The sequence below is a fragment of the Brassica oleracea genome, chromosome C5 (genome assembly GCF_000695525.1).
Source record: "Brassica oleracea var. oleracea cultivar TO1000 chromosome C5, BOL, whole genome shotgun sequence".
NCBI lineage: Eukaryota > Viridiplantae > Streptophyta > Magnoliopsida > Brassicales > Brassicaceae > Brassica > Brassica oleracea.
In genome coordinates this window covers 14,915,300-14,941,583 of record NC_027752.1, presented here as the reverse complement: position 1 = coordinate 14,941,583, position 26,284 = coordinate 14,915,300, and the positions used below count along the sequence as shown (strand labels likewise).

Genomic DNA, 26,284 nt, shown 5'->3' with positions numbered 1-26,284 from the left:
TATGATAAGCTATATAATCAATAATTTGCAACAGCTAACCCCTCTATTATGACAAGGATTCCTTATTCAGAAAAGCTACAAAGCCTCAGAGTTAATACAGTTTAGTAGGGACTAATGAAGTTGGTTGTGATCAATTAATAAAACAGGTTATTTATTTCCCTTGCCATCCAAATTCTTCCATACCAACTCATTCCCAAAAGCTTAATCCTTTGTGTTCATGGAGATGAAATTGTTGACTTCTGCGGTGGAATGGGTATACACTCATTTAAAGTTCTCGGACGTGGCTTTAGCCCTAACAGGGCTTTTTCTTCTTAGTTACTTGCGTGAGAAGTTACTGAGCAAAGGCGGGCCAGTGATGTGGCCAGTGTTGGGAATGGCACCCACGTTAGCCTTGAACATAGACGATCTGCTTGGTTGGTGCACGAGAAGCCTGGTCAGAGCCGGTGGGACGTTTCATTACAGGGGAGTTTGGTTCGGTGGGTGTTACGGTATCTTGACCGCAAATCCTGCAAACATCGAACACATTCTCAAAACAAATTTCAAAAACTATCCGAAGGGGGAGTACTATAGAGAGAGGTTTCGTGAGCTTCTTGAAGATGGGATCTTCAACGCTGATGACGAGCTTTGGAAGGAAGAGAGACGTGTGGCTAAAACTGAGATGCATTCTTCACGTTTCTTGGAGCACACGTTTACTACGATGAGAGATCTTGTGGAGCTGAAGCTGGTGAAACTGATGGAGAAGATGGCTACTTCGAAGAGAGTCTTTGATCTGCAAGACATGCTCGTTCGTTTCACCTTCGACAACATATGTATGTCTGCCTTTGGGGTTGATCCAGGATCGTTAGGGGTGGACTTACCGGAAATTCCTTTTGCTAAGGCTTTTGAGGAAGCTACAGAGTATACGCTCGCTAGGTTTCTGATGCCTCCTTTTGTGTGGAAGCCAATGAGGTTTCTAGGGATTGGGTCTGAGAGAAAGCTGAAAAAAGCGGTTATAGTTGTTCACGCGTTTGCTAACAAGATAGTGAGAGAGAGGAGGAACAAGATGAGGAAACTAAGGAGTTTGAACGATCCATCTGATCTCTTGTCACGCCTTATGCAGGGAGAGTACGAGAAAGAAGAAGGGAACTACTTTTCCGACAAGTACTTCAGAGAGTTCATCACAAGTCTCATCATCGCGGGCCGAGACACCACATCGGTGGCTCTGGTCTGGTTCTTCCGGCTAGTTCATAATCATCCCCAAGTCGAGAAGAGAATCCTAAGCGAAATTAAAGAGATCCGTGGGAAACTTGCGTCTCAAGTAATTAATGAACCGTTCAATGCGGAAGAGCTTAACGAAATGGTGTATCTGCAAGCTGCCTTGACAGAGTCACTGAGGCTTTACCCTTCAGTGCCAATTGAGATGAAACAAGCTTTGGAAGACGACGTATTACCTGATGGGACAAGGGTAAAGAAAGGCGCTAGGGTTTTCTTCTCCATCTTCTCAATGGGGAGAATAGAATCGATTTGGGGGAAAGATTGGGAAGAGTTCAAACCAGAGAGATGGATCAAAGAAGGAAAGATTGTTAGTGGAGATCAGTTCAAGTACGTTGTGTTCAATGCAGGTCCAAGACTTTGTGTTGGCAAGAAGTTTGCTTACACACAGATGAAAATGGTGGCTGCAGCAATCTTGGTGAGGTATAAGGTCAAAGTTGTGGAAGGGCAGACTGTTGTTCCCAAACTTACCACCACGTTGTACACCAAGAACGGTCTGCTTGTTACCCTCCAGGATCGCGACGGGTAAGGTTAGTTCAAACTAAGCCTCAGTATATGGTTTTTTTATCTCGGTATGAGAAAAAATGTGTGTTACTAAATGTGTGTGTTTTAGTTTCAATATAAATTACATGAATTACTGTTCTGTCAGTATAAACAAATGTTACTAATGAAGTTTTAGTATTGGTTTGGAGTTAATGACCACTGCACCTAGATCAAACAATAGCAAGACTTGCATGACAAGAAAACATGTTATCGGCATGAAAACAACCTATTCTTTATAAAAGAAAACTGTAAAGCTTATAACAAGGAAGGTGCAACAAAACCAATTACTGCATTCTCAATTCAAATCCTAAATATCCGATAGCAGTGGGAATGTGAGTAAATGGAAAACTGGTACTAATAGAGTTTGATACGGACTGCAATAGAGACGCGGCAAATAGGACAGGTTTGAATGGCTTCTCCACATTCGTCGCAAGTCTGGTGTCCACAGTTGAATGCCATGTTCTTTGTTTTAACCAGACAGATCGGGCAAACCTGAAATTCAATCCGAAAAACAATAGTTAACTGATTTTGATGAATATACATGGTTAAGTCATTCTCTGAAAGTTATGTATATAGAAATGAACAAACCTGGCTCTCGTTACTACCAGATGACGTAGGAGGTGCAGAGGCAACACTACTTGACACAGAACTTTTCGAGCTGTTGCTCACAGTTGGTGGTTGACGAGCAATCTTGTTTGGACAGTTTCCAGTTCTCCGTCTGTAGATTTGGAAACAAGATCATTTTTGTTTTTGTTTTTATTAGAGAAATCAATTACATTTAGTTGCAGAGGTTATAATAATGATAACTTTTACCCGAGTAAGCCGAGCGCGAGCGTGGCCTTATACTGGGAAGGGATCTCCATCAAGGCTGAAACTGCAAACTCTGCTTCTTTTCTTCCAGCATCAATGTTCTTCCCCATAATCTCCGTGAAATTCACAAACTGGAAGTTGTCAAAGGCACGAGCGGAGATGTTGTCATCAAACTGTCTCATTGTATCCCAAGGACCATCTCCAACACCAACCAAAACTATCGATAATGGATACCGACTGCGCATTTAAGATCATCACAAGAGCTCATCATCATCATCATCATCATCTAATGTTGAATGAAACTAATAATCAAGAAATTCTTTCTTTTTTTACCTTGCTCTAACGATAGCATCAATGGTCTTACGTTCTTGTGAACTGAGACCACCGTGCTGTGTTGTCACCTAACAGACATCATAATTATCTAATTAGTAACCGATCATGTGATAAAATGATCGTTAGTGAAAAAGCAAAGCCTTTCGTTAGTTTTACCTGACCATCAGCAATGATGAGAAGAACATGGTACTGCCCTCCACTTTCCTCCACAATCGTCATAGCCCTTTCGATAATGGGTGCAAAAGAAGTCGGACCTGCAAGACTTAGCTGAGGAACAATCTCTCTGTAACGAGAGAGAACTTGTTCAAACCCGTTACAGAATGCATCATCCGGAAAGAAACTGAATACATCCTGATCATGTGTCGTAGCTACAAGAACCAGCCACACAAAAACAACAACCATTACTTCTCTTTTCTACAAAAGAAAGAGAAAAAAGACAGAACATTACCATCTCCAAAGCCATAACAAGGGATCAAGTTATCTTCGTCAAAAGAGGATAGAGTCTTTCCGATGATTGAAATCGCTTGCTCGTACGGGTTTGGAGCTGGTCCTATGTGATGTAAGCTCTTCCCGTCGAATGATCTCTCTCCTGTAAAATCAAACAACCAAAGTCAGAAACTTTTACATTAACAATAACATATTCATATATGTAAATAGGGTTTTTCACCTGTCCACTCGTTGGACTTTGTGACATCTATACCAACAATCAGATTCGATGACTCCAAACCGGCTTGCGAAAGAGCAGCAGTAACCTAATTATTATCATAACCGGACATTCAAAGAAACATATCAAGAAAAAATAAAAATAAACTCTCAAGAATCTTTGCGTTGAGTAATGGTTACCTCATCAGTGGAACGGTAGTTATCGCCGATGAGTGAATACTTTTTGTCATGATTCTTTTGCTGAAGCCCAGAAGCCGTAGAAGGATGCTGTGGCGTGCTGTTTATCCTACTCTTCGAACTGCTACTTCCCATCTGTGAGATTTTAAAACTAATAAACCTTTTAGAACACAAAACGATCGGTCGCCTGCAACAATTCAACAAAGCAGATATATAAGATCTGAAGTTTTGACGCTGTTGAATTAGTAAAACCCTCGCTGGTTACGTTTAAAGTAAGAACCTTTACGGAAGAAAAAAAAAAGAATCGATTTTTTGAAGACTGATCATGCGTCGCTGTTGAGGAACGAACGGTAAATAAAAACTCAAACTTTGCTACTGGAATCGTAGAAAGAAAATGTTACCTTTCAATCGATTCTGACTGAATCTGCTGAAGGATTGTTCTTGTTACGTTCAGTTTCCAGTAAAACGACTCGAGGGTTTTTTAAGGGGTGATATATATACGATAATACGACTTTCGATTTTTACTCGCTTTACAATTTGGATTTTTTTCTCGATTTCACTTTCTTTTTGTTTGATATTATATTTAATTGACTAGGAATGAAAAACAATCTTATTATATAAAACTTACTTTTTCAAAGTTATTAATTTACAGATCGCAACAAATGACAATTATTATTTTATTATATAAAACTTAGTTATTTAAAATTACTAAGTGACATGATCGCAACACATGACAATTTTATATCTAAGATTGTGATCTATGTTAATTTATCTCATAACTAAAATAATATTATTAAAAAGAAACATAATTTTTTTTGTTAAAAATAAATTATAAATATTATTTAATAGTAATTTTACATTTTCAAAATCCTAAACAAAAGATAATTGCAAAGTATTATTTGATAATAATTTTGCTTCTAATATTGTGACATGTGTTTAAATATATAATGATTTAAAATATATATACTAAGATAATCAAAATGAATTTTGAAAAAATATTAATTTAAAAAATTATTTAATAGTAATATTTATGAAATTTGCCTTTTTCAAAATCCTAAACAAAAAAAAATTCAAAACTAATTTATTTAATATTAATTTTCTTTTTTTAAAAAAAAATATTAATTAATTGATAATATAATTATAAAAGATTAAATTGATCTTTGTTTTTCAAAGTTTTTAATTAATATTATTGTGACACATGACAGTTATATATTTAAAATTGTGATATATGTTAAACTTTCTTATAATTTTGATTCTTTAAAGTTACTAATTAACATGATCATGACGCACATCAATTATATATTTAAGAGTGTGCTAATTTATCTCATAATTAAAAATATATATACTAAGATAATAAGAAAAACAAATTTTGTTAAAAGTAGTTATAAATATTATTTAATAGTAATTTCTTTAAAAAAGATCCTAGATAAAAGATAATTGCAAAATGTTGTTTGATGGTAACTTTCCTTCTCATATTGTGATATCATGACTTGTCGATGTTTAAATATATAATGATTAAAAAATATAGAGAAATTCTTGAGGATAGACCCTGTTAAGTTTTTGTCACAAAATAGCATTCAATAAAGAAAATGACCAAAATAAGTTTTATTAAAAGGTAAAAATACATTTTTACCCTAGTGTTAACTAATCTATATTTAGGGTTTAAAGTTAAAGTGTGGAGTTTTGGGGATATGATTTCAAATTTTAAAAAATAAAAATTAAAAATTAAAAATTTCAAAACAAAAGGAGTCTATTTTGGTCATTTTCTTTCTTGTAGACTATTTTTATGACAAAAACTTAAAATGACTATTTGAGAGAATTGCCCAAAAATATATATACTAAGATATTAAAAATGAATTTTGAAAAAACTAGTTAATGATAATATCCTTGGTGAGCTACATTATTGGGAATGATTTATCAGTTACTTGACCTTAGCAAATCTCCATTATTTTTTTCTTTGATTCTCTCTTAGATATCATTTTTAGTTTTTTTTTTTTTGAACACAGATAACATTTTTAGTTTATTTTCATAAAAATAGTGATGATTAACATAGATTTTATTAAAAAGTGATATAAACATATATTCTATGGTTAACTAATCTAGATTTATGATTTAGAGTAAGGGTTGGGATTTTGAAAGTGAGATTTCAAATTTTTAAAAATAAAAAATAAAAATTTCAAAATGAAAAAGTTATTTTGTTTTTTTTAAGACTATTTTGATGATAATAGCTTAAAAGCCTATTTGAGAAAACTGTTCTTTGATGTTATCTGAATTGTTTTTTGAAAAAAATGTTATCTAAATTGTTAGTATGTTTTTTATTTATTATTTATGATTTTGTCAAGTTAAAAAAACCTTTGGAATCTTTTATTTTATGGTTGCATGGACAATTTCAGATTTTTCCGTTGCTATTCCAAAATGTAAATTTTTTAAAAATATTTTTTTTTTTGTAACATAAAAATAAGTAACCATTTTTACACTTGTGCTATCGGAATATAGAATCAATAGCATAAGTATGATACTGGAGAATAACTCTAAATGCCCCCCATACCCTCTTAAAACCATTTCCACTGCCCTCTCTCTATTCTCACCACCCTTTTATCCTTGCATTCCCAAATTTAGTCTTCCATTTACATTTAATTTCTCAATTAAATAAATTTCCATAAATCAGATCTCCAACCACCCGACCCCACAAACAACTTTAACCAATTAAATCAATCAACTCATTCTCTCTCTTTTTCCTCAAACTCTCGTTCGTTCTCATCTTCCATTGACAAAATTTGAAGCTCAAAAAGAAGGTAGTTTTTGTCCTTTTTTGATGATTTTTTTATGAATATCATTAAAACAAAGTTTCTATCATGGGTGATTAAAAAAGTAAGATTTGATGTAAATTTCATGAGTTTAAAAACGTTTTTTTCATAACTGTGTTTTTGTATTTCTTCATTTTATGTCCGTTTTTGATGAATTTTATTTTGTAGAATATCGTTAAAATATAGCATATATCATGGATATGTAAATAATGTAAAATTAAATAGAAATTCATAGAGATTGAAAACAAATTTGAAAACTGTGTTTAGGTTTAAACTTTGTTGAACAAAAAAAAGAAGCTTAAACTTTGTTTGTGGGGGACTCTGTGGGTCTGTAGTATAGTAGGATTTTTTAAATGGTCGTAAATATGATAGTAGTAGTATAATTAAAACAGTGTCGTCGTCAAAAATAGATTATTTCTTAAAATGAAAATTTTGGGGTACTACTAAGGCAAATGGTATTACTATATTGTATAGTAGTAGTGAAATGAATTAATATTAGTAATAGAAGGATGTACGATATGAGAATTAATTTGCATTTCTTAATAATAATAATTCTAATGATAATGTTATTATATTTTAGGAAAAATGCAAAATCCACATTGCATAATCATTTGTTTTGATTATGGGGTTGAAATAAAATGGATCTCGGGCGATGATGATGAAGGAAGAGATGAAATTCACACGATTGTGTTTGAAGAAATCAGTGGAGGAAGTCATTTACTCTGGTTTGGTTGAGCGTATTTGCAGAACTACTTAGAACTACTATGTGTAATCTAGAATACTACTACTTCTTAGAACTACTATTTGTATTATGCATGTTTCTTAAAAACTTATATTTTCGTCTTATTATTTATTTTTATCAGACATAACTTTCATTGGTTGTATTTATATGTCTAAATATGTGTTTATTTATCAAATCAGACATTAAAAACTATAAATTTGATAAGTCCATAGAAAACTTCTCATTTCCATACAAACCATCCTTATACTTCTATGACTGATGTCTTTGTGGTAAGGCTATAATGAAGCGAATAACACAAATACATTTTTTCTGAAATGTTTTTCTTCCAATGTTTTATATTCAATCTTAAACTGCCTAAATGAATTGGTTTTACTATGAAAGTTTTGTTTTAGATGTGGTATTACTAATAAATGTTAAAATTTTGTAAATGTATTACTAAAACCTTGGGTATTACTAAGTGTAAATATGTTGAGAATATTTTACATGTTTTACACGTTTTACACGTGTGTTAATTTTATTTGAAAGTGTTGATAATTCTTAGTAATACCTAATAAACCTAGTAGTAAAAATTAAAATATTTAAGCATAGTAATACCTTATATTACTAGCGGTCCAAACCTGTTATAACACAATCATACAAGTCTAAAATAATAAACTTCCAAGGTTTCACATCAACAAAGCATAATTTTAAACAGACCATCCTACATAAGTTCACTACAAAGCCGAGTTAATATTAGACATCAAAATAGTTTAACCCAATCGTCTTTCTAAATCTTGGTTTTAGGCTTCTTCTTCGGCTCTTCAATCTCATCGGTATTCACTTCCATGAAAGGAGAGGAAAGCCACTGTGATGGTACACGTACCCTTTTTCCGGTGGTGGCATTGTAAATTTATGTGGATTATTAGCCTTTTTCCTGCCACGTGGTGGTGTTTCTACTCCTTTCTTCGCGGCCATTGGCTTAGTCATACCACGTGGTGGTGTACCCACAACTAGAGCAGGAGGACTTCCATCCATCTGATCCACAACAGGAGCATGAGGAGTTTCATCGGTTCCATCCGTCGGATCCACAACACGAGCTCTTGAAAATAGAAAAAATCCATCATAGCTCTCGAAAATGGTAAGAATTCACCATGCTTTCTCTTCCTCCGTGTATTTCCTACACTCTTCCTCCTCGAGTTCTTTCTCAGCTTCTTTCTCTAGTTTCTCAGCTTCCTCAGGTTCTTCTTCAACCCGAGCCTCATTGATCTCTCTGCCTCAGCCCGAGCCTCAGTGATCTCTTCTTGATCATTTTCCTTTTTTCTGATTACTCTGATTTTTCTGTCCGCGCTCTTACGGTCTTCCATTATGTAGATCCTCTGAAAATCCAAGAACAAGAATCATTAATTTGCCTAATCTCAATACCATTCACTCAATCAATAAATCTCAAATTCCCTTTCAATCTATATATGCTCAAACATTCAAAGATTCAATCACCAATTCGGTTTCACAAATCAAACATTCAACCACGAAAACATTAACTCTAAACCATGGTCATACTCGACAATCATCACTACACGGACTCTCATCACTACACTAATCTCAAAACCAAATTTACTTTCAATCTCCATAGCCTAAAAACCCAATATTCTCTCCAATTGAATACATACTCATATAAATTTTCTCCCTAATTCATAATTTATGTTTTAACAAAGCATTTCAGCAATTAGATTCAACTTATCCAGTCAAAAAACCTACACAATCGCAACAGTTTGGTCCAAAATAGAAGTTCAAAATATCTTTTTATCATAATATATACCAAATCTTAGATTTCACTGTGTTTCCCCAATTTCATAGCACAAACTCGCTTACTAAAGACAATACTTTAGTTTCGTCTACAACGTACAAAATTTTCCTAATTTGTTTCTAATCTAAATACAAAATACGACGAATCAACCAGAATAAATCACTTACCAAGATAAAGGATGTCGATTCTTGTCGATTTGGAAGATGGAAGCTTAATTATTGCAGAGAAAGAAGAAGAAACGAAGTGGATGGAGATTTTAGGATCTGTCGTCGTTTCTGTCGCGAAAAAAGAGAGAGAATCGACTTGCCAAAAATGAGGAGAAGAGTTGAAACGGGAACGTTTAGGTTTAGGAACCGGTTTGGATCCCGATTAGTTTGGATGGGTCGGATATCTCTGGTCGGATTAAGTAATTAGGTGATTTTGTTAAGGATACCGTCGTCTTTAGCCACTTTTCTCATTTAAAAATAAAAAACAATATTTTTTATTAAGGGGAGAATACATGATTTTCAAAGGGGGTATGGGGCATTTGGAGTTATTCTCCTATAATACTCGACATACTAAAATAATAGTACAAGTATGAACTACTACTGACATAAAATTGAATTTTTAATCTGTTTTTTTTGTGTGTGATTTATTTTAAGGATATTGGACATACTAGAATGATCAATCTAATCAAGACATGCTAGTTCTTAGAAATCTACAACCACTCTTGCAATCCAAGAAAAGTGGTTGACAATGCACTTATAAACACCCAATAAAGTCTTGATCTCTATCAAGAAATCAGTTTTGATATGGGCATTTTAATAGAATCAAAGTTGGATATTGAAATAGTGGTACAATGTTCCAACCCCGGAGTAAAATCAGGATTTGGCTTTGGTTCTAATTATGTGCCTAAACATAATTAGAGAATCAAAATTTGATCAAGGGTTCATTAATGCTTCTACACCAGGAGGTTTGAGTTTCAATTTCCGGATAAGACGGAATTATGCGAATTATAAGAGATCTGCAGCATGGCGCAAGGAGTACCGTCAAGCATGGATCCTATAGGGCGGCTCAGGTGATGCAGTCAGACATGAATTCTCATACGGTAGGTAAAATTGTCGGCTGTAAAATCGTTTGTAATATTTTTGATAGTTGTAAAATCATAATTATCCAGCTTTAGCAAAAAAAAGATTTAACACTTATGTCCATAATTCCACAAAAACATTAGTGTTGGGCTTTGACAAGATCACTCGACTCCTAAAGCAGGTTGAAACGGGCCTACTTTTAATACACGGGCCCGAAACAAAAATAAAAAAGTGGCCTACCAAATATTTTAGTTAATGAATAAATTAATAGATATGAGTATATCCCAAACCCGATAGCTTTGCTGCTTGGCCGTCCGCTGCCGTCGAATTTGAGAGTCCACCGCCGCTGAAGATCAGATCCTGTTCCATCTACTCCGTCGTATCGCTGTCGGGATTCTCCATCCTCCGATCAGATTTAGATTCAGCTTTCCCGTAGAAACGTTGATTCCGATCTCACATCTTCCATTAAAACACAGACCCTAGATCGGAGAGAAGGCAATCTCGTCTCCATTGATCAACGGTCGAAATGACTAGCGGAGCCGACGAGGACGCAGATGCCGTCCTCAGCGACGTTGAATCCGACGAACCAGCGCCCGTCGTTCTAAACGATCCTCCTCCTCGGGAAGAGGCACAAGACGAGAGGCTGACGGAGCTAATCGCGGAGCTAGATCGCGAGAAGAAGGCTCGAGAAGCCGCCGAGAGTTCGAAATCGGATCTCCAAGCGTCGTTCAACCGGCTCAAGGCACTTGCTCACGAGGCGATCAAGAAGCGCGACGAGTCCAAGAGGGAGCGAGACGAAGCCTTGAAGGAGAAGGAGAATCTATCGAAGGAGCTCGAGAGTGTGAGTAAAGGTAAAGATGAGGTTTTGAAGAAGCTTGACGAGGCTGTGAGATCTAGAGATGGTTTGAAAGCTGAGATTGAGACTTCCTCTCATATGCTGGTCTCTGGGATTGAGAAGATATCGGGTAAAGTTAGCAGCTTTAAGAATTTCTCGAACGGAGGTCTCCCGAAGTCTCAGAAGTACACTGGTTTGGCCTCTGTTGCCTATGGGGTTATCAAGCGTACGCATGAGATCGTGGAGGAGCTTGTTAAGCAGATTGATACGACTGCGAAGTCGAGGAACGAAGCTAGGGAGCAGATGGACCAGCGGAACTACGAGATAGCTATTGAAGTTTCTCAATTGGAATCGACGATTAGTAACTTGCGGTTGGAGGTTGCGGAGAAGGCTTCACTTGTTGATGATTTGGAGAGGGATGTGAGTGAGAAAGACAAGAGGGTTACTGAGCTTGAGAAAGGTAATTTAGAGAAGTTAAGTGTCCTTGAAGGTGAAGTTGTGGAGCTGAAACAGTTGGTTGATGAGTATGATGGGAAGTTGAAGACTATGGAAATGAAGATGGTAGCGCAGCGTCCTTTGTTGATGGATCAGCTGAGTCTTGTGTCAAAGATCCATGACCAGCTTAACGAGGTTGTGAAGATAGTTGACGGAAATAGTTCAGAACAGTCTGAGTCTTTCTTTATGCCTCAAGAGACAGATATGGAGGAGAACATTCGAGCTTCTTTAGCAGGTATGGAATCCATCTTCGAACTGACCAAAGTGGTTTCTGGGAAAACACAAAGTTTGGTGGAAGAGAAAAGCCATGAGCTGAAGAAGTTGAACGAAACCGTGGGTCTGTTAGTGAAAGAGAAGGAACATATTGGTACTTTACTGAGGAGCGCTTTGTCCAAAAGAATGATATCGGAGCAGTCATCCCAGAAAAACGAAATGTTTCAAGCTGCAGAGAATGGTTTGAGGGATGTTGGTATTGATTTCAAATCCAAGTCTCAGGAATCTCTTGGTGATAGTCAAGATGACCATAGTACAGAAGAGAATGAAATATATTCTCTGGTGAGTGTTTATCTAGCCCAGTTATGTTTTATGAGCTTCGTTTATTCGGATACATTATGATGTCTCCACATCGGAATGCAGGCAAGCACATTGGAGAATATTGTCAAGGCATCTCAACTCAAGATTGTTGAACTGCAGCATTCGTTGGAGGAATCAAGGCAAGCTCTCTAAAACGAAATCATTCTTTATATCTTTTAACTTTGATAGAGGACATTCACTAGGTTTCACTAGGAAAGTAAATGATTTGGTTTACCTCAGAACATCGGGTGGCCTAGGAACCATGGGCACCATTATCCGATCCAAATAGTAAGAAAATGATTTCACACAGCTTTATATTGGGAACACTAACTTACACATGTGCTTGCGGCATCTTACTTGATGTTTAATGAAAGTCCGTGGAAGTTACTATTCGAATAGATATCAATGTGGTTTCCTATATTTTTTAATATGTGGTACTTGTAATTGTCCACGTTTTCTGTCCACACTCCACAGTGATCCTGTACTTGCTTTTGTTGGCGCAACTTACGTAGGCCAATTCTTTTTTTTTTATAAATCAACAGGGAAGAGATTAGTTCTCTGAGGAAACAATTGGACTCTCAGACAAAGGAGCTTAACCAGAGAATGCGCCAAATAGAAGAACTTAAAGAAAAGGAGAGAATAGCGAATGAAAATGTGAGTGAACTTTCTGCTTGCTAGACTTTTGAAGTTGATTGTTTTGTTTGCAATTGGTCAATGTATGACTGAATTATAATACACTGTCTCGAGAATTTGAGTTTGTTTAAACTGTGGTTTTCTTTGATGCTTAGGTTGAAGGTCTTATGACTGACATTGCTGCTGCGGAAGAAGAAATAGCGAGATGGAAAGTAGCAGCTGAGCAGGAGGCTGCTGCTGGTGGAGCTGTTGAACAAGACTTCACGTCGCAGGTGCGTAATAAGTCCTCGTGTTAGTCTAGTGCAGGGGCATTGTAATTACCCTAAGTGGCTTGTAGTAGATTATGACAGTGTTGACAACTCAGCGACTAATTAGTTGAGTCGGGTTAGCTAGAGAGCTAACAAGTTAAAAGAAAGTAGGAGAATGAGTTGAGGTATTCAAGATTGTATATGGTTTGTGATTTGATATTTGAGCAGAGACCAGAGAGTAAACATTTTCTCATTGATCAAGTCTGTCTATGGTGTGTAGCTCTTGGTGAAGTGATTAAAGGAGTTTCCCTGGTTTTGGAACTTATTGACATGTTCTATTTCTAAGAATTATGGTCTGAACTTTTATTGTCGTTGTTTGTTCAGCTGCATGTGCTTAAAGAAGAACTTGAAGAGGCAAAGCAAGCGATTAAAGAATCAGAGAAGAAACTAAAGTTTAAGGAAGAGACGGCCGCAGCAGCCATGGGTGCAAGGGATGCAGCCGAGAGATCTCTGAAACTCGCAGACAATAGGGCAACTAGGTTGAGGGAAAGAATACAAGATCTAAACCGTAAAATTGAAGAATTAGAAACCCATCGAGATATGAGTACTTCAAACAGAGCTAGGTATGTGTGTTGGCCATGGCAACTTCTGGGGATTGATTTTGTGGGAGGTCGAAGAATTGAGTCGGAACAAGAACAGAGTTCCAACGAGATGGAACTCGCTGAACCTCTGTTATGAGAAACCGGTATTTTATACATTTACTCTTTGTATTTGTTTTGATTTCTATGTATATACCAGCTGATAACGTTTAAAAGCTTGAATTTGTTTTGTTTCATGTTGTAATGTTTTTACTGAATGGAGTTTGATCTTGCCCCACAGTGATGATCAATAAATTATTGTTTGCTAAAAATCTTTGCGTGTAATAGGATCACATGATGCGTCTGTCGGATCATAAGTAAATGACTGGGACATTTTCAAGGTTCGGATATGATACTGTCTTTTCTTTGCAACCTTTTTTGTATGTAATCTGCATAAATTTGTCCAAACCACTCTTGTTACTGGCTCTCTATTTCTTTGATTACTTTTAGTTCAATATTATGAAATGTCACATCTCAGATGTTTTCTTAGTCCGATGTCATACTTTGTAGACTTGAAAAGGAGAAGATAACTAGATTAAAGGCTGAGAACTAGCTAGCTTGGAAATAGCTGATAAAATTTTTTCTTCGCTGATGTTTATATACAGCGTGACAAAGTTTAAGAGAGATGGTTACAATTTACAAATAAACCCGAAAAATGCCTCAAACAGGTGAGGAGCCAAAAATGATAAACCAACGTAAAGGCCAACTAATCAAAACGGTACAAGATCATTAACCAAAGTATTCTTAAGCCAAAAAGGATAACCCCTAGCCACTAAGAATGTAACCGGGCACCATAAGAAGCACTTTCAACAATGAGCAATGCACCTAGATTAGTTTTAGGATCTTCAGATTGAAACTACCAACTTAGAATGGTAGATAGCGCCAGAATGATCTCTGAAGTCTAAGCGCGGCCTTGGGAAGTTTGAAAGTGCCAAATTTGACGAGCTACATCACATGTAAAGAGGAGATGATTAATAAATTCACGTTCCAGTCCACAAGCTTGGCATCTTGAATCAACTTTCATACCCCTTGATAAAATCCTATCAGCGACAGAAAGAGCTTCTGAAAGGACTTTCCATAGAAAGGTCTTGCTCTCTGGAGAAGTTTTCAAAGACCAAACCTGAGCTTTAAGGGTATTAATTGAGTGCATGGCTTTGGCTTAGTATGTAACCGGGCATTTGTAATCTGATTTTGCATCCAATAGCCTGATTTAAATGAATACTCACCACTTTTATTATATATCCAAACCCAAAAATCTTCTTTAAACACCACATGACTTGTCTTTAGTATAGAAGCTACATCTTCAGGGTAGAATAGAGCTTCCAGCTTTTCTTTGATCCAATCTCTTCTGACATAGTCAATCAGATCACATACACAAAGATCAATATCATTAATTGTTTTTTTTTTCATCAGAGGTCTTCGTATGTTTCCATCGTTGATCCATGAATCTGTCCAGACATTAAGAGATGAACCATTCCCAACCATTTTAGTAAGTCCTTTAACCAAGATATCACGGCCATGAAGAAAACATCTCCAAGCAAAGGAAGGCCTTGAAGGGAGAGAAGCAGATAGCAAATCGTCATTCTCAAAATATTTGCTTCTCATAACCTGAGAATATAAGGTGTTTGGGTTTTGCAGAATAATCCAAGCTTGTTTAGCTAATAAAGCTTGGTCAAAAACCTCAATACCTCTAAGCTTGTTTAGCTAATAAAGCTTGGGTGAACCATTAAATTCACTTTTTTTTTTATTACCAATCAAAATGCCACATAGATTAATAATAAAATAGATTAATTTTATTTAAAAAAATCTGAAATAATTAAAAAAATAATAACGCCAATTTTAATGATGCTAACGCCACTAGCTAAACCCTAAACTTTAAATCTATAACCTAAACCCTAAACCCAAACCGTAAACCCTAAACCCAGATCTTATATCCTAAACCCAAATCCTAAACCCTAAACCCAAACCGTAAAACCTAAACCCAAACCCTATATCCTAAACCCAAATCATAGACTATAAACTCAAACCATATATGCAAACCTAATCCCCACACCCTAAACTCAAATCGTAAACCCTGAACTCAAATCCTATATCCTAAAGGTTTGGGCTAATGTTGATGTCGTTTCTTTAGGGTTTAAGATTTGAGTTTAGAGTCTAGGTTTGGGTTTCTGATCTAGGGTTTGAGTTTAAGGTCTAGGGTTTGGGTTTAGAGTTTTCGGTTTGGGTTTAGGATTTGGGTTTAAGATATAGGGTTTGAGTTTAGAATTTAGGGTTTAGGGTTTAGATTTAAGGTTTAGGGTTAGAATTTAAGATTTAGGGTTTAGTTAGTGGTGTTTAGCGTTATTAAAATGAGCATCATTATTTTTTTTTAATTATTTTAGATTTTATTTTTAAAAATAATATATTTTATTATTAATCTACGTGGCATTTTGATTAGTAATAAGAAGGAAAGTGAATTTAAAGGTTCACCTTAGGGGTGAACCTAAGTTTTGTTCATTAATAAGTTTGAAGAATACGGACATTAATCTGATATGGACCAAAAGACTAAAAAACAATCTCTTACCACCAATTTTAATTTGTACTAGATCTTGACCCGCACAACCGTGCGGGTAATTATTTTATTTTTACACACATAATTAGTTGTTTTACATGATTAATTGTAATATTTACCATATTACTAATTGTTTAATATAACATTTTAATGCACAACAATTTTATAGTTCACATGCAATAATTTAATTTATTTGTTTTAAATTTTTCATATTTTAAATCATGTGATACAAAATTCTAAATTGAAAAATTTTACTGGTGAAAGATCAAAAAAATTATTGAAAAATTATATTAAATTAATATCGCATATTAATACAAAAATGTACATGTGTTTAGTTATAATTAGAAAATTTGTTAGATATTTTAAAATTTCGTTTTAGTTAAAATAAATATAAATTTAATTTTAAAATAAACACGACATTAACTAAATATTTAAAAGTTTTGTTTAAGTGAAAAACGAATATACATTTATGTTAAACAAACACGAAATTACTTAAATATTTAAAAGGTTTATTTTAATAAAAAATGTTATATATATTTATATTATATTGTAAGTAAAAAGATATACAAAGATTTTAGTCAGATATAATTTTAGAGTAAATATAGGAATATCTATTTTATTTGTTTGTCTTAGAATAATTCAAATAATTTAAATATTTATACAAAAATTAATTTTAACAACTTTCTAAGGAGTGGTCCAAATTAAAAAATCGCACATGAATTAAGTCATGACTTCTCTTTTAATATAATAGATGGACCAATTCAGGAGAATTTATACTTATACCTTTAATGAATTTTTGTCTTTTACTTCCCCAACCAACCAATCAACAAACACTAGGGTCCACTCATTCTTCTTCCTCATGAACCATCGTTTTTTTTTGTAAACTCTCAACCATGGTTTTTTCCTTTCATCTTCTAATCATTCTCTTTGACTCTCTCCATTAATGTGTTCTGTTTATTCCTTAACGTTTATCGAATATTCAACCATTGGCTCCAGTAATGTAGTTACTTTTCATGTGGCATGAGATGCACGTCCGGTGGTGCATGTTGGTGGTCGAGAGTGACAGCTCCGGTTCGTGTACTTCTCTCCACGTTAAAACTGCTAGACTTCATTGTATATCATATCATAAAGGAGAACATTAATGATGGCTTCAGATGGCACAGCTCCTCCAAGGCTCCAACGGTCACCGTCAAAACTTCTCTTCATTGTATATCAGCAGCGAGAGCATCAATAATAGTTTCCGATGACACGACTCCTCCTACGGTGATGTATGACAACTCCAGTCTGTTTTGATGGCATGGCTCTCCGGTAGTGAAGAACAGTGACCGTGGTGATAAGATGCGGCAGCTACGAATCGTTTCTTCCTCCATGCACTAACGTATTATAATTATGTAAGAAGAAGAAGAAAGAAGAAACGAAAGAAAAGAAAAATGAGATCAAGAGGAAAGAGAGGAAGGAGGAGAAGTACAACAACAAAACCATCTAGTCACCCTTGACAAAAGTGGTGCGGCTAGGTTAGCATAGTGAGAGAGATGCATACTTTATATATATAAATGTCGCACGGTTTGACCAAAAAAAGAAGAAGAGGGTTTTAGTTAATTGTAGTTAAATAAATTGGTACAACTCAGTACAACTATCCAGGTTCTCAAAATTTGTGTGCATGCAATTATTGCCATCATAAGCGTGGAAAAATTGCTGAACATTACTGTTCTAAGTATTATTGGATAGATCAATGGACTTTGATAGGACAATATATCCAGTGCTTCATCATTCATCATGGAAAAACTATATATCAAACAATACATGTTCGACTAGTATAAATGGTACAACTATTTCTTATTTACCAGACTAGTGATACTGTTATAACTAGTACAACTATGTATGTTCTGACATTTAAATATTCCTTCAAGTATGTCATATAAAAAAATCAACAAAGTGGCTAAATTGGAAAGTATTTATAAAGGTTCCTTATGATATTTCATGTTTTTTTTTTGTTTTTGCAAATCTAACACAATTACATAAGTTTGCATTATCTACCTTATACTTTTAAGGTTTATTAACTTCTTTGTCCACATAATTTTTGGAAAACATACATGAAGTGTGTTTTAACAAAATTTATGATTTCATTTTCTTGGGGCAAAGGAATGTACACGTAAAGAAGTGATACAACTGAGGTAAGTTTAAATTTTATGTCGTACAACTAGTTTTTTCGATTTCACTGCCAAAATACAACTAGGTACAAACAAGTACAATTCAAAAACTACGACAACTATATAAAAACCGGTACAACTCGAATACTGGTACAACTATGTTATTTCATTTTATATTGTGCATCACGTTTTAAACGTATATCATGTTTTACACATTATGATTGAATATTAAATCAAGTAGTTGTACTAGTTGTACCATTCCTAAATATTTTTGTGTAGTTTAACCTGTTATCTATTTTTTTTGGTTAAAATACATTAAATCAAAGTCGATAAAATTAAGAGAAAAATTTGTTAGGTACGTAAATATCAAAACGTAAAACTAAATAATATTTCTAAAATTTGTAGATATTAAAAAGAAATTGATGGTATTGAGATTATAAATTTCATAAATTTTTAAAAACTTCATAAATTTTTGAAGATTTGTTTTAGTATGAAAAATATATAATTATAAAATAGAATTAAATAATAAACTGAGTGAAATTTACTAATTTGCAAACATAAGAATCAAAAACTATTTGAAATCAAATTTGTAGATACAACAAACATATGTATATCATATTTTATATCAAAATATGAAAGTTTGATCATGTTCTTCTTGTGAATGTGATTACAATTGCTCTATTTCTTATATTTATTCATGTCCATATCAAGAAAATGAACTTTGGGCGAGAAACCTACTAACCAGTGCTAGAAAAACACAAATCAAGTGTTGCCACAATTAAACTACTAATAGTACTATTGTAGTTAAACCATTTGAACCAGTTAAACTATTATTGTTGTAGTCCAAATACCAAATATTAATGTTTATGCTTTCTTTTCAAACTCGTGATGGCTTATACATTATCTTTTGGAGTATATTCTTCCAGATCTTAAAATGCAATCTTTTCTCGCTCGACAGTTGTCTTCTTCGGCTTCGGGAGCAAAAACATGAAGACGATTTTTTCCATATATAATACAACTGGTACAACTAGTACAAATGGTAAAACAAATCATTATCAAAACAAATATTCTATAAACAAACTATTAACATATTTTGACACATCCATGAAGATTAAACATTAAATTTAATCATATTAATTGTAATGTTGTAGTAATTATACATGTTATAGACTTCTAGTTGTTCTAGTTATACATGTATTTTGATAGATGCAAGCGGGAAATATTAGATTAATATGTATTATTTGTTCAACATCATCTTTTTTATATCATTCATACGCTGAAAAAAAAACTAAATATCACCATATTAGTTGCAAAGTACAAGTAATTCGAGTTCTAGTTGTACTAGTTATATTGGTTATACTCAATTTAGTTGTACAAGTTATACTTGTTTTAGTTGTTCTAGTTGCATTAGGTGGAGTTGTACTAGTAATACTCTGTGTTCTTATTTTTTACGAATCTCGTACGTATATGAGTAGATCTGGTTTCGAATAAGACATAATGGATTAAAACAAGACTATGGGTTGATCGATTTGAGATAAGAAAAAGAAATTTGATAAGTGACTGAAAAAATTTGACTTTGCTTTAAAATTGTAGAAATATCAATGGAGAAGACAAAAGAAAGAAAGAAAAATTAGGGTTTGAATCTGGATGGGGTTTTGGGTCGTTCTGGGAAGATATTAATGGCATGGATTTGTAAATATGTTTAAGTCCTTTAGGTTTTTTGGTTGATTCTTCTAATTTTCGAATTAAATTTGAATACAAAATGGAAAAAAAGAAGGGGTCCATATCAGAATAATCTGAACCCTTTTGGTCCATATGAGAATTTGATCCGAAGAATGCAAGAAACAAACAAAGGTTAATTAATCATTTTCTTTTTTACTTTTTTGTAAAAAAACAAGAAGAAGAGCACACAAGTGGGGGGAGGACAATACACTGTCGGAACAGAGGCTATATAGCCACATCTTCTCCAAAAATGTAAGTGGAGCAAGTTTTAATCTGCAAAGCCAAAATAGAGGATATGTTGTAATCTCCAAAAGTAAAAGGATTTGTTAAGAGTTTGAATCTCCAAAATTGGATCTGAACAGCATATGGATATATCTGTATTTCAAAATCTGAATGGTGCAATGGAATGGATGCTGCCAGATGTAGATTAATCAGAACAAGTTTGTTAGTGTTTACCAAACTGTAAGAAACAATATGTGATATTGAAAAACATAACATGCAGTTGAACAAATGTGAAAGGGTGTGAAATGTAAATTTTAGTACTATATACTATACATAAATGAGATCATCATTGTTGTAAATTTTATTTTATTAATTATTGATGACTATCTATATATTTCATTCACGAACCATAAATAAAAATATTACTAGTGGGTAACCCGTGTCCTACGCGGGGTTATGGTCTAAAAGAGATTATAACTTTAAAAGTATATAGATTAATAATTCAAATTAATATTGAATTTCGAAAGTTTGCCTTATTCATTGCTATGGGAATTGATTGGAATATTATAGGAAATAAACTGGGAATCTTGTCAACGAAATTCAATTTTAAATTAATCAGTGACGATAAAAATAAGTCTATATACATCGGTTTCGATAGTGACTTTCTTTTACCAATTCGTCTAATATTAATGAGTACATATATAACCAGAATTAGTGTCATATTTATCTTTATACATTCTTAATTTGAAATATTAAGAAGATCATGCATCGTCATGAAAGTATTGCGTGATTGACAATCCCCTTATGATATTTAGAAACTTATATTTTTAAAATAATATTAGAAATATACTGAAATATTTACAATTATATATTAAGCGAATCAATGCCATAATTACCGTAAATATCTTTAAATTGCCAGTTTTATATAAATGGTTTTGATATAGTGTGATATCGAGTTTACATTAAAATGACATCAAGTATATTTTATGTGATATAATATATGGTAATCGGTTATAATATAGTGTGATAAAATAATAAAAAATCATACAAAGTAGAAAAAGACAAATGTATGCAGAAATAATTTCACATTAAAATCAATAAGGATCATCTCAATGGTTAGACCACCAGCCGCATAGTACTGTTTCCAAATTTAATGATCTTAACATTAATATTCTGCATGGATTTGTAAGGCTTCAACTGTGAAATAGGATGTATGTAGCCATTTTAACTAAAGGAAAGATGACTCTGTACTGGGTATAAGAGGGTGGGTAGTTGTGGTCTTTGATTCACGTCACATTGTGGTCTTATATAGTGATACGAAAAGCAATTGAAGCATTTATGAGAAAGATATTATGGGGTTTAAATTGAAACGGTAACAATACCCGCAATTGTAGTGTTTGTTTCGTATATATGTAAAATGAATATTTGATGTTCAAATATTTAAATATCCCACAGCAATTGCGGTAAGTTAATATTAAATGTGCGTGGATCATTCGCTAATTAAATGATTATTAAAGATAATATAAATCAAAAGATATGACTGGGAAGAATGGAAAATCGAATACTCGTGATTCATTCACTAATTAAATGCAATTTTATAATTGCGGTAGCATAATATTCTAGTGAATATATCTAATTTATTATACTTGGTCAATGGGTAAATTTTCAATTTCTTAAGGATAGACAATCAACATTACATTCCGAATATCCCACAGTAGATTCAAAACTATATATATCACATGTATTAATAGCTATTCATTTCACCAAGTTAATTGTTCGATATATTTATGCCATTTAAACCATGCTCGTTTGATTTACCCACGTTGTAAACCATAAACCACAGAAACAATTCACATATATGTCATGTATTATAAGAGATATCAATAGTCACAATGTAAATTAGTTTGGTATACATTATATATTTAAACCAATTTAGAATGATTTACTCACGTTTTAAACAAAAAAACATCGATTCAAAATGAAATTTAAATATCATGGAAACAAATTTGGTTTTAATATTTTACATTTTGTTAAAATAAAACCAACCAGGCAGTGAAACATAAACATGGTTGATATCCATCTTTGTCTACGGTTTTGAATTGTTTATTATAATCGTATAGTTTTTAAAGTATAGTTTTTAAAGTATACATGTTGCAATAAATTAGAGAAATAGGTCGGACGATTGGACCTTATGTATTTGCATTTTCCAATAAAAAAAAATATCCATAAACTCTACTTCATTGTTTATAATCAGTGGTTATTTCCATTTGTGATAACTGAAACCGAAATACATTTTGAATATGGCAACATATACTATAGTTGCATAAAATGCATAAAATGAAACATATAATATTATCTTTTTCTAATTTTAGTTGGCAATGGCATGACACATAATTAGTCTAGAAAAGAGAGAATTATTCAATAAAGGATGTGAGGTGGATTTTAATGAGAACACATAAGTAATGACAAAGTTGTTAATCATAGGCAAGGTTTATCATTAAAAGTTCTCCGAAGGGGATTTTACAACTTTAATTTACAGCTATTAAATGTTTCAAAAATTTAATGTGACTGATATATATTAATATTACGTGCTAAAAATAGGTTAACACATGACTTTTGAACCGTTCAAAGATTGAAAAGGAACTTTAAAGTTATTACTTCTTGATCTTCTTCTTGTTTGGAGTCAATTATTCATAAAGATATCTGCCAAAAATGGAAAATATTTCGCCCATATGATGACCAAGTGTACCAAATCAAAACAAATTAATATAAAAAATTCCAAAGAGATTACTCCCCATTTAATTTGGCTTACACTTCCATATGCTAAATCAGTAATCATATCACAGAAAATCTGTAAATTTTAGAAAATCAAATATTATTTGGCTGCTATTATTTTTAATCTCCTTTGAGATAAAACCAAAACCCACATCTGTTCTGAAAAAGATCTCCAAAAGCGATCACTGGGTGTTCTACTGATTTGTAATGTCATGAATAAATTGTATTTTTTTTTCTATCTGGTTAAGAATATATATGTGTTATCTATTTAATGACGAATACCGTTTGATTCAACATCATGCAACATCTCTGATCCAACGTGAATTGAGTCTTTGATTAGATCATGCGTATTGGTCACATGTTTAATTGCATCGCTCAAGGAATTTAGCTCATTGCAGTTTTGTTTATAATAGGAGTAATGGTGTTGGTGACATTTGGAGCTTAGAATCAAAAGTTGTAATTAAAAAACATAATTATGGGAATCTTGTCACGCAGGTAACAACCCCTTAATCTCGTTTCTTTTCTTCTTTTCTCTGTAGACGTATAAAAAGCTTTAGACGAGCTTATAATTGTTGTTGGTACAGTCCAACTTATGGTAGAAGATCAGAAGATAATGGCATGAAGCTTCTTGCAACTGCTTTGTTTGCTACAGCTTTTGGCATTCTCCTTGGACTATCATTTCCATCTTTATGGATCACTAAGGTTAGTCTTCTTTCTCTCCAATCTCTTCTTTGATTCTTCTTAGATTTTTTTCTTCATATGTTGCCATTTTGTATTGTGAAGGCGAATCTACCGAAAAACCTTCTTCGTTCCATTACTATCTCAAATAGACATTCAGATATTGCAGCTCTTGTACATGCCATTGATATCTCAAAGGTATGTTTTGTGTTATTCTTTTATAAACTTTACACATTTGTTTTCATGTTTCAAGAACAGTGTGATTCACATTTTACTCAGATATGGGTTCCTTCAAATCCTAAAGGTGCTGAGAGATTGCCACCCGGTATTATTGCATCCGAATCAGACTTGTACTTGCGCAGGTTATGGGGGAACCCTGAAGAGGTTTGTTTCTCCAAACCACATTCTCATTCTTGGATTTTACATTTCTACGTGTGAGATCAGTGACACTAGCTTTTGTTTCTTCTCTCTGCTTCCTCAGGATTTGAAGAAGAAACCGAGATATCTAGTAACATTTACAGTGGGTTATAAACAAAGACAAAACATAGATGCGTGTGTTAAGAAGGTTGCTTCATGTCCTTTCTGTTTTCTGTTTTTATCTTAATAGTAAACTCATTTATGTTTTGTCTTCCTAATTAAAAACAGTTTTCAGACAACTTTACCATTGTTCTGTTTCATTACGATGGAAGAACAAGTGAGTGGGATGATGAGTTTGAGTGGTCGAAGAATGTAATACACATTAGTGTTCGGAAGCAGACAAAATGGTAGCAATATCTTTGCTTAGACCTCTCTATTTATTTCCCCTAGTTATCTGATTTTTTTTACTCTCTCATATATTGTGAATATATAAGGTGGTATGCAAAGAGATTCTTGCACCCTGACATTGTAGCGCGATACGATTATATATTCATGTGGGATGAAGATCTTGGAGTCGATCACTTTGACGCAGAAGAGTGAGTTTATTTTACACTCACTTCCATTTTCTTTTTTATCTTAAATAATAATATAAGTTTGTTGTTGCAGATACATACACATGGTCAAGAAGCATGGCCTTGAGATTTCACAGCCTGGTTTGGACCCAGAGAAAGGGTGTACATGGCAAATCACTAAAAAAAGAGAGCATGTTGAAGTCCATAAGTATGTATGACTCATATACATTTCATCTGTTGCATGATTTTTGTTACATTAATTTCTTTGTAATAATGGCTTTGAATCTTATCAGGGAAACAGATGAGAAACTCGAATGGTGCTCTAATCCTCCTCGGCCTCCATGTGCTGCGTACGTTAAAAAAATCTCTTTATCAAACTCAATGTTGACATCTTCTCATATATAGCTTTGAGACTTTTTATAACACAACAGATTTGTGGAGATAATGGCTCCTGTATTCTCAAGAGATGCATGGCGCTGCGTGTGGCATATGATTCAGGTTACACTTACTCTATTACCCCTGTTTACACTTACTTCTTTTTAGTTCTTTTTCTCTATCTCTTGCTTACACCTTTTTATGAACCCCAATAACAGAATGATTTGGTTCACGGTTGGGGTCTTGACTTTGCACTCAGAAGATGTGTTGAGGTACACAAAACATTACATGTTCTTTAGCGTTATAGAAATGCTTTTTTTGTTATTCGATTAATAAAGAGGCTTCCATATTATTTATATGTGAAAATGAAGGAGCCTGCTTATGAGAAGATAGGAATTGTAGACACTCAGTGGATCGTTCATCAATTTATACCTTCCCTTGGCAGTCAGGGAAAGGAAGAAGATGGGAAATCGCCATGGCAAGGGGTAAGAGAAGCTTGGTCAAGAACTTGACAAGCAAGTAACTAGATGTGTCTATATGTTTTAAAAAACTTGTGTGGTTGTTGTTCATGTAGGTGAAGGACAGATGCCATATGGAATGGAAAATGTTCGAGAGGAGAGTGGATGAGGCAGAGAAAGAATATTTTAAATCGTTACAAGTTCAAACCCCATCCAATTCAACTACATTGCACTAGGACCTACCTTACCATTTTTTTTTGTAGTTGTGAGATTTAAAGTGCTTCTTCTCAACATTTACATACAACCTTTATAGATACATCTTTAATCAGATTCTGTTAAATCGTATCAAATCACTTTTGGACACAAAAAAAAAGTGTCGAGGAGCTGAAACAGAACATTTGTGGAGGAGAAGAAGAAGAAGAAGAGAAAGGTGTAGAGTGTTGTGTGAGTGTGTCTTTGTGGGTTTAAAGAGCAAGGAGTGAGTGAATTTGTTTCTTGCAAGCATTTCTTCCACAGAGCTTGTCTTAACAACTGGTTTGGTAACAACCACACGACTTGTCCTCTTTGCAAATCCATTTCTCTAGTAGTGGAAGTATCTTGTTTAACACTATCCCTTTTGTGATTTTGTTATGTTAATACAAGTATCAGATTTAAAAAAATATGTTTTAGATGGAATTATATGCACAAAATCTGATATACCTTGCATTTAAACTGGTAAATCAAGAAATATACCAATTAACTAGATGATAATCCGTACACATGCGCGGGTGAGTTCTTATAATAATGTTTGTTTATGAAATGATTTTAACATTTTGCAACACTACAA

The 26,284-nt window shown here is 33.7% G+C and overlaps 4 protein-coding genes across 5 annotated transcripts; 3 read left to right on the top strand and 1 right to left on the bottom strand.

The window, feature by feature from the left end:
* The first annotated feature begins 201 nt into the window (after window positions 1-201).
* LOC106293982 (cytochrome P450 86B1) lies at window positions 202-1,780 on the top strand. Its single transcript, XM_013729608.1, has one exon. It carries the CDS (start codon window positions 218-220, stop codon window positions 1,778-1,780), a length of 1,563 nt encoding a protein of 520 aa, XP_013585062.1. The 5' UTR covers window positions 202-217.
* A 226-nt stretch (window positions 1,781-2,006) lies between these two features.
* Window positions 2,007-4,268, bottom strand: LOC106293281 (E3 ubiquitin-protein ligase RGLG1-like). Of its 2 annotated transcripts, none has more exons than XM_013728935.1 (9): window positions 4,179-4,268; window positions 3,781-3,912; window positions 3,605-3,689; window positions 3,386-3,526; window positions 3,094-3,305; window positions 2,938-3,005; window positions 2,608-2,841; window positions 2,383-2,512; window positions 2,007-2,286 (listed from the first exon to the last, which is right to left on the bottom strand). In XM_013728935.1, the coding sequence occupies exons 2-9, from the start codon at window positions 3,910-3,912 to the stop codon at window positions 2,149-2,151; spliced, it is 1,140 nt and encodes a 379-aa protein (XP_013584389.1). In that variant the 5' UTR covers window positions 4,179-4,268; the 3' UTR covers window positions 2,007-2,148. The 2 variants fall into 2 exon arrangements, with proteins under 2 accessions (XP_013584389.1, XP_013584388.1); XM_013728934.1 differs by having other exon boundaries at window positions 3,781-3,964; window positions 4,179-4,247.
* Window positions 4,269-10,456: 6,188 nt separating this feature from the next.
* LOC106295224 (paramyosin) lies at window positions 10,457-13,836 on the top strand. The gene is made up of 5 exons (XM_013731071.1): window positions 10,457-12,061; window positions 12,143-12,219; window positions 12,622-12,733; window positions 12,868-12,984; window positions 13,345-13,836. The coding sequence occupies exons 1-5, from the start codon at window positions 10,703-10,705 to the stop codon at window positions 13,696-13,698; spliced, it is 2,019 nt and encodes a 672-aa protein (XP_013586525.1). The 5' UTR covers window positions 10,457-10,702; the 3' UTR covers window positions 13,699-13,836.
* A 9,340-nt stretch (window positions 13,837-23,176) lies between these two features.
* Window positions 23,177-25,859, top strand: LOC106293839. The gene is made up of 14 exons (XM_013729476.1): window positions 23,177-23,241; window positions 23,432-23,513; window positions 23,603-23,720; window positions 23,802-23,894; window positions 23,976-24,080; window positions 24,178-24,261; window positions 24,342-24,460; window positions 24,548-24,649; window positions 24,720-24,833; window positions 24,919-24,975; window positions 25,057-25,123; window positions 25,219-25,272; window positions 25,372-25,485; window positions 25,575-25,859. Exons 2-14 carry the CDS (start codon window positions 23,494-23,496, stop codon window positions 25,692-25,694), a joined length of 1,167 nt encoding a protein of 388 aa, XP_013584930.1. The 5' UTR covers window positions 23,177-23,241; window positions 23,432-23,493; the 3' UTR covers window positions 25,695-25,859.
* The last annotated feature ends 425 nt before the right edge of the window (window positions 25,860-26,284 follow it).

Excerpts from the sequence above, each read along its gene's own strand:
- LOC106293982 (XM_013729608.1), top strand. The coding sequence starts at position 218 with ATGGAGATGAAATTGTTGACTTCTGCGGTGGAATGGGTATACACTCAT.
- LOC106293281 (XM_013728935.1), bottom strand. The coding sequence starts at position 3,912 with ATGGGAAGTAGCAGTTCGAAGAGTAGGATAAACAGCACGCCACAGCAT. Across the intron at positions 3,690-3,780 it reads ACTACCGTTCCACTGATGAG|GTTACTGCTGCTCTTTCGCA; the intron begins GTAACCATTACT and ends GATAATAATTAG. Across the intron at positions 2,513-2,607 it reads CTCGCGCTCGGCTTACTCGG|ACGGAGAACTGGAAACTGTC; the intron begins GTAAAAGTTATC and ends CCAAATCTACAG.
- LOC106295224 (XM_013731071.1), top strand. The coding sequence starts at position 10,703 with ATGACTAGCGGAGCCGACGAGGACGCAGATGCCGTCCTCAGCGACGTT. Across the intron at positions 12,062-12,142 it reads AGAATGAAATATATTCTCTG|GCAAGCACATTGGAGAATAT; the intron begins GTGAGTGTTTAT and ends ATCGGAATGCAG. Across the intron at positions 12,985-13,344 it reads AACAAGACTTCACGTCGCAG|CTGCATGTGCTTAAAGAAGA; the intron begins GTGCGTAATAAG and ends TTGTTTGTTCAG.
- LOC106293839 (XM_013729476.1), top strand. The coding sequence starts at position 23,494 with ATGGGAATCTTGTCACGCAG. Across the intron at positions 23,721-23,801 it reads CATCTTTATGGATCACTAAG|GCGAATCTACCGAAAAACCT; the intron begins GTTAGTCTTCTT and ends TGTATTGTGAAG. Across the intron at positions 23,895-23,975 it reads ATGCCATTGATATCTCAAAG|ATATGGGTTCCTTCAAATCC; the intron begins GTATGTTTTGTG and ends CATTTTACTCAG.